General features: G+C 40.1%; 1 protein-coding gene across 1 annotated transcript in view; it reads right to left on the bottom strand.

Moving 5' to 3' along the window:
• LOC104422071 (proline dehydrogenase 1, mitochondrial) overlaps positions 1-2,440 on the bottom strand; it is a 5,256-nt gene extending 2,816 nt beyond the window's left edge. Inside the window, 2 exon segments of the mRNA XM_039305396.1 lie at positions 3-678; positions 1,486-2,440. Of these exon segments, the coding sequence (XP_039161330.1) occupies positions 3-678; positions 1,486-2,040 (1,231 nt within the window). The 5' untranslated portion in view covers positions 2,041-2,440.
• Positions 2,441-12,795: the final 10,355 nt, after the last annotated feature.

Genomic DNA, 12,795 nt, shown 5'->3' with positions numbered 1-12,795 from the left:
CGCCATGATCAGAGCAGAGCTCGATCTTTCTTTACCTGAATCGACATTGTGGGTGGCGAGAACGACCGCGCCAGACCTGCTGGCGATCTTCTCGAGCATGAATGATGCGCACTCGTTGTAGCAATCGTGAGTATCTTGAATGGTATTGTGAATTGGCGACTCCTGACCCAGGGAATGCGCCAACTTGCTTTCCCTAGACATGTAAGCCCCTCTCACCAGCTTGATGCCCATCACGACTCCCCTTCTCTCAGCCTCCTCAGTCGCCAACAATAATCTCTGCCTTGCGTCCTTCAGGTAGGCCTGCATCGTTCCATATACCACTGGCTCGTGCTTGTTGTGCGCGACCACCGCAGAGTAGGTGAAGTAGTCGATGGCAGGCTGGACGGCCGTGTACTCTGCATCGATGCACAGAGGGATGCTGGCCTCTTGGCATTTCTCGCAGAGCGTCTGCAGTCTCTGGTGGGCTAGTAGTAGATCCCGCTCCTCCTGAGGGGTCAAGTGCTCGGGCCGGCAAGGCGTGTGGTAGAGTGGGCTCAAGGCGGAGAATATCGGGAATGAATCCCTCTTCCAAGAAAGGCGGAACGACGGGTCCTTGCAATGCCAGCGGAGCAGGTCGCTCACACGCTTGAGAAGATCGATGGGGCAGATTGCCGTGATCTTCGCGATGATGAAACTCACCTGGCACGAGCCATTTCAGATTTACAGCAAAATAAGGACCACTAGGGAACATCAAAACGACTTATCAAAAAAAAAAAAAAAAACCACAACAACTACATTTTCCACATCGTTCGAGAAGGTCGAGTTTGTCCGAATGCAATTTGGAAACGTTAATTTCGCGAGTGGGTTACTGAGAAATTTCTCTGGTTGGTCACGAAAGAGACAACACTGCCAGCACCATCATGTCCTGGTGGGCGCTGAGTCATACGTTGGGACCAGAGCAACTCGACTCTCCAAATGTTTTGAGATCATAGTCACGTGAGAAGGAAAGTTCCTCTCTTTTTCTCCTTCTGTTATAGTCACGAGCCATCAGAACGGAATCTTAGAGAGCAGCGCCCTCACGCACGTTCAAGATTCGCGAATCCGTTTACTTTTCAACCACAAAGAATGCTAGTTTGTCTCGATTGTTCTACGTTACGTGCAAGACTCTCCCACTCAGACAGACGAAGGTACACCGCAGATTCCTGTCGAAGCAGTAGCTGTCGCAGAGTGAGAGTAATTTTTGCTCAAGACGTATAGCATGCTTTGGTACTAATGATTTTGATGCTAACTACCCTAAGCAGAGAAGGCCATAAACAAAAACCCTAAAAACAAGATCAGCGACCGTCCCTACGAACCGCCTTCACGACAAAGACGGCGGAACACACACGATGCCTCTGCTTTAGTTTCCACGATGAATAAGCCTGGCAAGAACAAGAACAAGAAACGCACCCGCGAGAGGAAATTTAAAAAAAAAAGAAAAGAGTAGGGAAAAGGAAATGAACTAACGGAAGATGACGGGCGCGATCTGGCGGACTCGACGGTGCGGAGGAACTCCTCCATGTTCCGGTCGCACGCCTCGTTGTCCTCCGCGTCCTCCAGCGCGTAATCCAGCATCCCCCTCAACCCGATGCGGTTCACCTCCCCCACCGTCCTCACCGCCTCATCCGCGTCCTCCCCGGCGCAGAAGTGCTCGAAGAACGTCGGCCTCAAAGCCCCCAGCACGGCCCCGCGCACGGGCCCCACGTCCATGAGCCCGGACCGCATCACCCACGTGCCCAAGTCGATCACGGACTCGACCGCGGCCGCGTGAAGGATGGCCGACGACCGCAGCAGCTTCGTGGTCGGCACGCCGGCGAAGAGCCGCTCGGTGCTGTCCAGGTCGATGGTCTTGGAGGCGGCGGGGCCGGCCGGGGTTGATTTCTCGGTGGCGGGCGCGTGTTTCTCGACGAAAGTCAGGGGAGACACGGCGGCCGCCGCGTCGGAGGAAGGGGTCGAGTTCAGAGACCTGCAATGGAAGCGGAGGGGGCTCGAAGGGAGGCTCCGGATGATGCGTGCTGCCATAAGAAGTGGGTGTGCGCGAGGATTCTGGGGCCTTTGCCTCCTGGTTGTTGGATTCTCAAAGAGAAAAAGAAGGGCCGCAAATAGAGGGACTGTGCGGTTCGAACGGGATCGGTCAAGGGACTCTTTGATTCCAGCGAATTTGCGGGAGCAAGAGAAGATTCGAGGGGGCGTTGATGAATGGAAGCTTGCGTTGAGAATCAATGGAGGTTTTTAAAGAGAGGGGGGAGGGATTGGACGATGAATAGGCGTGACCGTAAGGTGACAACGATGATGTCGACGATGTGGAGGATGACGACGGTGACGTTGTGCTGCGCTGTGTTACTTTTTCTGGTGGAAGGAAGGAGTCGGTCGGTCGATTTAAAGGGAGTCCAAGTTTAGGTGGGGGTACGCAAGAATCTCGCAGCGCGTCCCGACTTACTGGGAAATGAATCAGGCTGACATGGGAACACCTTTGAAAGGAGATTTACGAATCTTGCTTACCTTTTTGGTGTTGACCAAACATGGTGACTTCTTCATTCCAACTCATCGGTTCCAAAGTAGGTATATTTTAGAGTTGGAATATTGAAACCTACTTGTTATAATCGATTTCCACTTTTTAGATTTTGGAATCTACCATATTTGCTGCTTTACCTGGGTTTTTTGGTCCCATTCCAAGATTAACCTAAGAATCTATTTTCTTTTTTTATTCCCTTTTTTGGTTTATTTTTTCCAGTAAAATTATATGAGGTTATAGTTTAAAGTAAAAGATGAACAACAAAAAATTCTTATCTGCCAAAAACAACAATCCATAAAATGAATACGTAGTCATGTGCAATTATAAATGATAAAAAGTTCAAATATATATTATAAAACTCTATTCCTTATTTATTCATAAAAAAATTAGGGAAAGAGAAAAGATTGATGAGAAATTCCGAAGAAGAACAAAGGATGAGGGAGTATAGAGGTTAGAATTCGGGGGGAAAAGAAATTAGGGTTTGATTTTTTAGCTTATAAATCTAGCTCCAAAACCAGTTTTAAAACAGGACGGTCCGGTCCAATCCAGTTCTTAAGTGTGTATTCACTTGAAAAAATTTGAAACTAGTTCTTAGACCAATTTCGTTGTGAATAGGTTCTCGGATATGTTTTTCGGGTAGTTAGGTCTGATTACTGATAGAACCAATTTGATTGCATACCTCAAGTAAGGACACCTGACTCTTTACACTTAATTAAGAAAGTAAGGTTGCCGTTTCCATTTTTCTAAAATCAATTTTTGTAAACCTGATATTTCCAAAATATTTATATTTCTTTCTTTATATCATATATTTAATTTTCCTTTGGGTCATCTGATTCACGTGGACTGGACAATTATGTAAAACTTCACTCCGGGCCTATTTGTTCGGGCTCAAGTAAAAAGCAAGAAATGCGATTTCTTCTTTCCTTCAAAATCCAAAATATTATTCGACCAAAAGAGCTACGAACGAATTATATGTGAATTTGCATGTCAGCGGATGCACGAACAAGTTAAGCAGTGCAGATTTCGAAAAAAGTCCAAAATGCACGTGATCCATCGTGTTCCAATTAAGAAAAAAGTAAAATTTTTGCACTGTTTTCTTCACTAGAAACCTACCCACGATGAGGAAGAAAAACTCATGTTTGACCAAGTACGGGATCTCATCTTTGATCATGCCAGACTTACACGCGACATGCATGTGCTCGGATGTACGAACAAGTTCAGCATTTAAGATTTCCCAAAAAGTCTAAAATGCATGTGGTCCGATTAAGTAAAATGTAAGATTTTTGCACTGTTTTCTTCACCAGAAACCTACCCACGATTAGGAAGAAAAAATCATGTCGGTCCGAGTATGGGATGTCATCAATGATCACGTGAGACTTACTTGCGACATGCACATTATCAAAACACCCGATGTGTGCGGACTTGGATTCAAGCATGGATTTGCAGAAGAATAGATGGGGCTGGAAGTGACACCAAATGCATAGGTCCGATCAAGCATTGCGTGCCATATCGACATGTGGGGTTGTGTGTGTGGGGGGGGAGGGAACGGTCAAATGTGCATCGGTGATGGGATTGGTGATGGGATTGGATAGAGACTGCACGCCAGACTGACTCGACATGACATGATTTTGGGAGTCCTTCGTAGGTTGCACTTGTTTTGCGACATCATTTGTTCGGAATCTTCGGGCCAATGTCTTGTCACTTCACTTCAAGTGTTGTGAGGGTTCTTTCTCCAAACAAGTAATGCCATCCCATGAATAACCCCACGACGCTGTAGAAAAATATGATGCTTTTTGGGATAATGTTAGGTATGTTGATATCGATCCTAAAAAAATCGTATGCTACATTCTGTAATGAATTCTTGTTGAATGTTGTATATGATACACGTGACTAACGCCCTGTTTTTTTTTTTTTTTGATGATCGGAAACGCCCTGCTTACATTCTGCAATATTATTAATTTGTTTGTGTGTTGGAAGAAAAAATGTAAAGTTTCGGAATGAACAAGCATTGCGTGCTGCGTTGTGTGTTTACCTTTTCTGGTAGAAGGAAGGAGTCAGTCGGTCGATTTAAGGGAGTCCAAGTTTAAGTTGGGTATGCAAGAATCTCGCAACGCGTCCTGACTTATTGTGAAATGAATCAGGCTGACATGGAAACACCCTTTAAAAGGAGATTTACGATTCTTGCTTTTTCTTTTCCGCGTTGACCAAACATGGTAAATTCTTCAACCCAACTCATCGGTTCCAAGGTAGGTATGTTTTAGAGTTGGAATCTAAAACTTACTTGCTATAACAAAGATCCAATCTTTTGATATTGGAACCTACCATGTTTGCTTGGAACTAGTTGGAACTAGTTTTGTACCTTGTTTTTCCGGTCCGGTTCCGGGATTAACTTGAAAACCTATTTTCTTTTTTTTTGTTCCTTTTTTGGTTTTTTTTTTTTTTTTTTACAGTAAAATTATATGAGGTTATAATTCAAAGTAAAAGATGAATAACAAAAATTCTTATTTGCCAAAAATAACAATACATAACATGAATACATAGTCATGTACATTATAAACGATAAAAAGTTCGAACATGTATTATAAAACTCCATTCCTCATTCATCCATAAAAAAAATAGGGAAAAAGAAAAGTCTGATGAGAAGTTCCAAAGAAAAACAAAGGATGAAGGAGTATTTAGGTTAGAATTTAGAGGAAAAAGAAATTAGGATTTGACTTTTTAGCTTATAAATCTAGATTTGAAACCAGTTTCAAAATTGGACGGTCCGGTCCAATTCGGTTCTTAAGTGGGTATTCACTCAGAAAAATTTGAAACTAGTTCTCAGACCAATTCCATTGGGAATAAGTTCTTGGACCTTTTTTTCCAGGAAATTTAGTTTGATTCCTGGATATGACCAATTTGATTGCACACCCCTAGTAAGAAAGTCCGATTCTTCGCACTTAATTAAGAAAGTGAGGCTGTCGTTTCCATTTTTTCTAAAATCAAATTTTGTAAACCTTGGTATCTTTCCAAAAGATTTATGTTTCTTTCTTTATATCATATATTTAATTTTCCTTTGGGTCATCTGATTCACGTGGACTGGACAATTTTGTAAAAATTCACTCCGGGCCTGTTTGTTCGGGCTCAAATAAAAAGCAAGAAATGCGATTTCGTCTTTCCTTCAAAATCCAAAATATTATTCGACCAAAACAGCTACGAACGAATTATATGTGAATTTGCATGTCAGCGGATGCGCGAAACAAGTTAAGCAGCTCAGATTTCGAAAAAAGTCCAAAATGCGTGTCATCCATCGTGTTCCAATTAAGAAAAACATAAAATTTTTGCAGTTTTCTTCACTCAAACCTACCCACAATGAGAAAGAAAAACTCATTTCTGACCAAGTACGGGATCTCATTTTGATCACGCGAAACTTACACGCGACATGCACATGATCGGATGCACGAAGGAGTTAAGCATTTTAGATTTCCAAAAAAGTGTAAAATGCATATGATCCATCGCATTTCGATTAAGTAAAATGTAAGATTTTACACTGTTTTCTTCATCAGAAATCTATCCACGATTAAGAAAAAATATTCACGTCGGACTGCGTATGGGATCTCATTAGTGATCACGTGAGACTTACTTGCGACATGCACATTATCGAAACACCCGATGTGCACGGACTTGGATTCAAGCATGGATTTGGAAGAATAGATGGGGCTGGAAGTTGCAACAAACACTTAGGTCCGATTAAGCATTGCGTGCCATATTGACATGTGGAGAAAACGCGTTGTATGGGAGAGAACGGTCAAACATGCATCGGTGATGGGATTGGATAGAGGCTACACGCCGGACTGACGCGACGTGACATGATTTTGGGAGTCCTTCGTAGGTTGCACTTGTTTCGGAAAATTCTACTTGTTTTTTTTTTTTTATCAGATGTCTCCGAAGAGACAAAAAATTCTACTTGTTTTACGACCATCATTTGTTCGGAATCTTCGGGCCAATGTCTTGTCACTTCACTTCAAGTGCTGTGGGGGTTCTTTTTCTCCAAACAAGTAATGCCATCCCATGAATAACCCCACAACACTTAAGAAAAATATGACGCTTTTTGGGATAATGTTAGGTATGTTGATATTGATCCTAAAAAAATCGTATACGACATTCTGTAACGAATTCTTGTTGAGTGTTGTATATGATACACGTGACTAACGCCCTGCTTACAATCTGCAATATTATTAATTTGTTGCGTGTTGGAAAAAAAATATGAAGTGTCGGAATGAACAAGAAAAAATAAAAAAGAAATTTTGGAAAATGGTAAGGTGTCTATGCTAGGAAATTAAAGAAAGAAATGAAAATGTAAAGAAAATCGACAAGCCAAAGATTTAATTTAGAGGTAGCGTCGGATTATATATATATTTCTTACTGAATATGTCGAAATGGAAGGGGACGATGGGGTAAATTTGCATTAGTACCTACTAATAAAAAATTTGTTAAGTGAAGAGAATTGCATGAGAGAGTTTTTTTTTAATTAGATAAGATAGGGAGGGATCTCTTGGGATCCTCGCGATGATGCCGCTAGGTGAAACAACCTAGACGCATTACAGGGAAATGACAAGAACCTGTTGTTCCCCTTGGCTTGGAAAATAACAAAGTCAATCTTTAGGGTGGCTTTTTCAGCCAGATGTGACAATTGGTAGGTCTCCATCATTAAGCAAGACCTTAAAAGTTTCTCTGCATACTTCTCATCACCGGTTTAAATGGGGAAGCAGGGAGAACCTGTTGTTCCCCTTGGTTCCTTTCCCAGTAAAAAAACAAAGATAGACTGGTGTCGAATCTTTAGACAAACAAGGAAAAAAGAAGGGGTGCTATCTGCTTTTTCATTCTCATTAATCCTATCTCCTTTCAATAAATAATGATGTGACAATTGCGTTACGCTTTCTCCATCATTACCGATTGTGTGGCCCCTCAAAAACCATAATTTTAATGTTTCTCTGCATACTTCTCATCACCGAAGAAATGCGAATGAATTCATCGTGCGGATGGGGGCATGGTATAAGCGTAAAGGACAAGACATAGACGCCGCCTCGTGCTCCAGGCATGGAGCACGAGGTGGCAATTTGTCAAGATAGCTGTCAGTTGAACATAAGAAGATCCCTTCAACACATGGAATGTTTTTCCTTTTAAAGAAATAAAAAAAAAATCCCCGTGGCACCGCCAAGGCCATGGACCAATGAAGGGAAATAAAAAAAAAGAAAAAAAGAAAAAAGACCACCGTCCTCAGCGACACAGCTGGCTTGGGCTTTTTCCTCCTCGTGAAGGGGAGAAGTTCAAATTTTAGAGGTGTCGTTAGGGATTTTTACTTGGACCGCTATGGTGGTGGATTAATTTTAAATATTTTTTATTTGACTAATTTAGTCACAATTTTTTTTTTGTGATTTGTCAAGATAGTCATTTTAATTAATTTTAATCAAAAATTACTAACATGAACGCCCGCGCTGTCTTATATGGCACGATTGGTGCTGATGTAAAAGATTTATGCAATTATATGTAAATTTTTTGAATTTCTTTTTTATTTTTCATTTTTTTTATTTCCCTCCATTGGTCCATGGCCTTGGCGGTGCTGCGAGGACACGAGCAAGGGCTAGGATGCCCTTGCCAGCAACATTGGGGGCCCACAAGCCCTTGGTAAAAAAAAATAAAAATGAAAGAAAATAAAAGAAAATAAAAGAAAATAAATAAATGAAATATTTTCCCACGTTATTGTTGGTCTTGTCGTGTAGGATAATCAGTGTCCATATCAGTGCTTTTTGGCCAAAACTGGCTAGACGACTATATAGGCAAATTGTCAAAAGTTTTAGGATGGAATCGTCAAATTAAAATATTTAGGACTAAATTATGTCATAATAAAATAGGTTTATGGGTTTTTGATATCCCTTAGCCACTTGTTTTTCCTTATTCCAAAGAGGAAAAAAAAAGATTATATTTATAAGGTCAAATACATAATACTTGAAACTTGCATCAGGTTTTGCATTTTTACCATTTTGTATCCTTCACCTCTATTGGTGTAAATACCAAAAAAAGAAAAGAAGAAGAAAGGAGTAATGGAAACATATGACGAAGAAAGCTGTGGCCCAAGGGCCGCAATCTAAAAGGGCAAAAAGACAAGAAGGCTCGAGCGGGAAAGAACTTAAGGCCACAAGCCTGCTGCCCACGACGATTGGGAGAGCAAATGAACCCAGTTGCTTATTTATTATTATTATTATTATTATTATTATTATTATTATTATTATTATTGCCCAGGGAACCCGGCACCATACCAACACGGATAGGATGGCAGAAAAAGGCTCGAAGTAACTGGGGTAAACCGTGGGAGCAACACGTGTTAGCCACCACACATGTGTCACCGGATAAGTCACCCTGCGACGCCTAGGAATCGAACTCCTCCCCTTGCGTTAGGGGGAGAAGCTCACCGCCAACAGTGCCACCCAGGTGGATGGTGCTTATTTATTAATTATAGAGGGGAAATTGGCAGAAAAAAAGTGATGCACTCTGACCAATGACATTTGAGGTGACACGATGATGATTCAGCCCTTCCTAAAGCTATAGAATTTGGTAGATCTAGAACTAGAACGCGTATATTTAATATTGAATATTGACTCTCTAATTATTTGATAAGTCCCAGTCCTGCCTTCATTTTCGTTTTCCTTCTTTTTGTTAAAACAGGAGAAGCATTATATGCGTAATTCATCTTACTATCCTCGAAATTTACGCATTGTTAATGAAGTGAAAAGGAGGAAGCTCGATGAAATTTGGTCTGTCTGTGGCTGGTAAAGAGTTTTATGCATGTGAAACTGCTTTCCAGTTTCCAGGCCGGTCAGCAGATGAGGGCTAAGGTGCAAGGCGCAGCAAATGCAGTTAAGAGCACCGTCGGAGATCACAAATGAACATAACGGATCGTGCGACCCGAGTCCAAGTTCGCTGTCTTGATGTTCCGTTATGATTTATGAGGCGTTTTACTTCTTCGTTGTCCAAGTTTTCGTTTAAATCTTCTTCGTGAAGAGCTGCTTCTGCTGTATCCTGCAAATTAAAAGAAAGCTGAGCTGGCATAAGAGTTCCAAGATCCTCCGATAATTCCTCGACTTCACAATTATTCTATGCATTCCATCCAATTAGAGAACGGATGTTACTTATTCAAAGCAACCTTTCGGCATTTGGAGGCACCATTATGACTTCAAGACATTTATGTAAAAGCCGAAAGGCAATTTAGAGGAGATCTGCAAGCACCTTCCATCAGCAATTCATTTCAAGAGACTCATTGTATATTAAATCAAAAGCTAAAATGGAACTCGCCTGGTCATCGGCTTCGATGGGCTTAATTTATATGATTTTAAGAATGGGTGCAAATATAATAATCAAAAGCCCGAAAATTCTTAGGCCAGAAATGGCCAGTCTGATTTTTCGGTCTATTCCATTTTTCTGTTTTGGGCAGGGTAGGTCGTTTTGTGCTTCATAAGTGAAGCCTAATGGCCTGGCCCGGTGCAAAAATTTCGAATATTTGAATAAACATGTTAAATGTTTGGTACTTCTAATTGCAAAGTGGAAAAACATTTTCTTCAATTGAACTTACCATTTGACTAAATTATTGAAATAAGAAAAAGACGATACCGATCTTTTGAGGTCGAAAGTGACCTAAAAGCTTCGGATAAGGAAAATAGGTTGTCTATGCTAGCTAAGGATTAAGGAGTTTGAAGAAGATCTGAAAAAAAAAAAAAAAAAAAACAAAAACAAAAACAGCTGACAAGTAGAATACTCCGAGTTGTGTAATTTTAACATCATTAGCCACTGTGGAAAAAAAAATCTGACCAAAATTGCATATTCAAAGGCGTTAAACTTCACATGTAAATCCAAAATGCAATTCTTCTTCCACCAATTTGTTTAACCTTTTAGATGAGACACCTTAACAAAAAGACAAATTCGCCCGGTATAACATTTTTGATCTCCCCAAAATTATCGCGTGTTAGGTCTCATTTTCTCCTTTTGTATCTATTCTATTGGACGTCCAAGCTTACCCATTTCAGGACCTGGCCTTCCATGCCTCACCCTCGGTCTTGCTTATACCCACCTGTCGCCGGTTTAAACGCGCCTAGGGCCTCCAAAGAGTATTATGTTGCGTATTATATGATTAGAGGTGTACAAAATGAATTCATATTATATGAGCTCTTTGGGATTTGTTGTTGGTGTTTTTTTCGATAAATAAACATACGTCCATAAGTAAATTAAGATAAAAAGTTTGATCGCAATGGAAGTAAAACACTTATACACATGTTTCCAAAGCATTTTCGTGAATTTTAATAAAAACGCATAAAAGAGTTAAAGTGGCTAATCATATTAACCTTGTTCCATGCTCCAAATTTGGCTAAGAAGTTTCAGGTTCTAAGCAAGAATGTCTAATATTCTCACAACAATAGTTTTGGCGTTCTTCAGACTCTGACCACAAACATTTGACGCCTTTTAGTAACACTGATTTTGATGTTCTTGAATTCTTGACCATGAACGTCTGACGCCTTCCAATAATATTGGTTTTGACGTTCTTCGGATGCAGAACGTTTGATCTCTTCACAGGCTCTAACGTTCTTCAAATCCAGCCCCACAAAGTGTTGGGCTTCTAGTTCAAACACACCACCAATTCTCACGATGAACAGAAGAGAGAAATTGAGAGATTTCACAATTACAATTATGCTAGCAATTGCTCTCGTGTGAGTGATTTTGTTGATTAGTATCGGCACTTTCAATTATTGATTGTCGATTATGGATCATCCGGTGATCTGCTCTTTGTATTACATTTTATAGTTAGTGCAAATACATTCAAATTGGCGCATTAACTCTAAACCGTTTTAAAATTAATTCGGCTGTAACTCCTAACGGACGTAAGTTCTGATATCGTTTTAGACACTAATTCGGGCATTAACTCTGTAATTGTTACAGAGCATCATTCCAAACATTTATTTGTAACTGTTATAAGTCTTTATTTTGGGTATTAACTTTGTAACTGTCACAAATATATAATTTGACCGTTACTTCTAAAACTGTTTCAGCATTAATTAGTCATTTAAATCAAAAACCAATTTAGATCATTAAGATGTCCATTTATTCTGAAACTGTTTCAAATCATTAATGTGATCGTTAAATTCTAAAACCGTTTCAAAGTGACTGTTAAATCTGAAACCATTTCGGATCTTTAATTTAGCCATTAAGTCCGAAAACAATTTTAGATCATTAATTTGGCTATTAATTTTGAACTTACTTCAAATCATTAATGATGTGATTAATTCTGAACTCACTTCAGATCATTAACGTAGCTATTAATTCTAAACTCACTTTAGATCATTAATTTGGCCACTGAATCTGGACATGCTTCAGATCTTTGATTCGCCGTAGAGTCTGAAACCCACTTCAGACTTTGTAAACTCTGAAACCCTTTCACCAAAACTTTTATTTCTAGCCCGACTCAATCTAATTGGTTCAATTGCAAATACATTTGCAATATTCTCTCTCTCATTCAAACGTCATTCTAATTAGTTATGGTGTGTGACATCCCTAGATTCATCACTGAGTTGGTAGCAAGACTTGTACTAACATATTAGCACAACTAAGAGAACTGATTGTCCAGATCAATCTTCTGTTCCTGCAAACCATGAGTGATATCTAGCAATATATCATGGCTACCCAGACAGTGTGAAATGCTTTCAAAACATAACGAACCTGTTAACTTTGACGACTGTGTAATTCGATCATTCTATCTCACCATGTCTCGATCAAACAAAGACCATTGATTATTAGTCAAGCCACCAATTCGATCATGTGTAAAAATCTAATTGACATGTATTTCTTCGAGAGATGAACCATTCATTCTCGATTACAACCCTAGTCGAGATTTCAATACAATGCCACGATTAAATTGCATAGGACATCAATCTTGTATATCTATATAGAACAAGAAGATAGATTCTATATTGCACACGCATGTGCCTTTGTATGTGAATAATTATGCCCATCAAGTACAGATGATTCGATGAAGCGTCAATATGCGCATTTGTAAACCATAGCCATCCAACATACAAATAAGCATTGTGCCTTAGTTATAAGGATCTTACACCTAACCAAAGCATGAACGATAAGATATTGACCCCGTTAAAAACTTCAATGTCGTCAATCGTTCTATGTATGTCACGTTCAGTGAACTTGTCCAAAACAAGCATCTGTGTTTAAGCTCGGGTATC

Source organism: Eucalyptus grandis, chromosome 11 (genome assembly GCF_016545825.1).
Source record: "Eucalyptus grandis isolate ANBG69807.140 chromosome 11, ASM1654582v1, whole genome shotgun sequence".
Lineage (NCBI taxonomy): Eukaryota > Viridiplantae > Streptophyta > Magnoliopsida > Myrtales > Myrtaceae > Eucalyptus > Eucalyptus grandis.
This window is presented reverse-complemented; position numbering and strand designations above follow the sequence as displayed.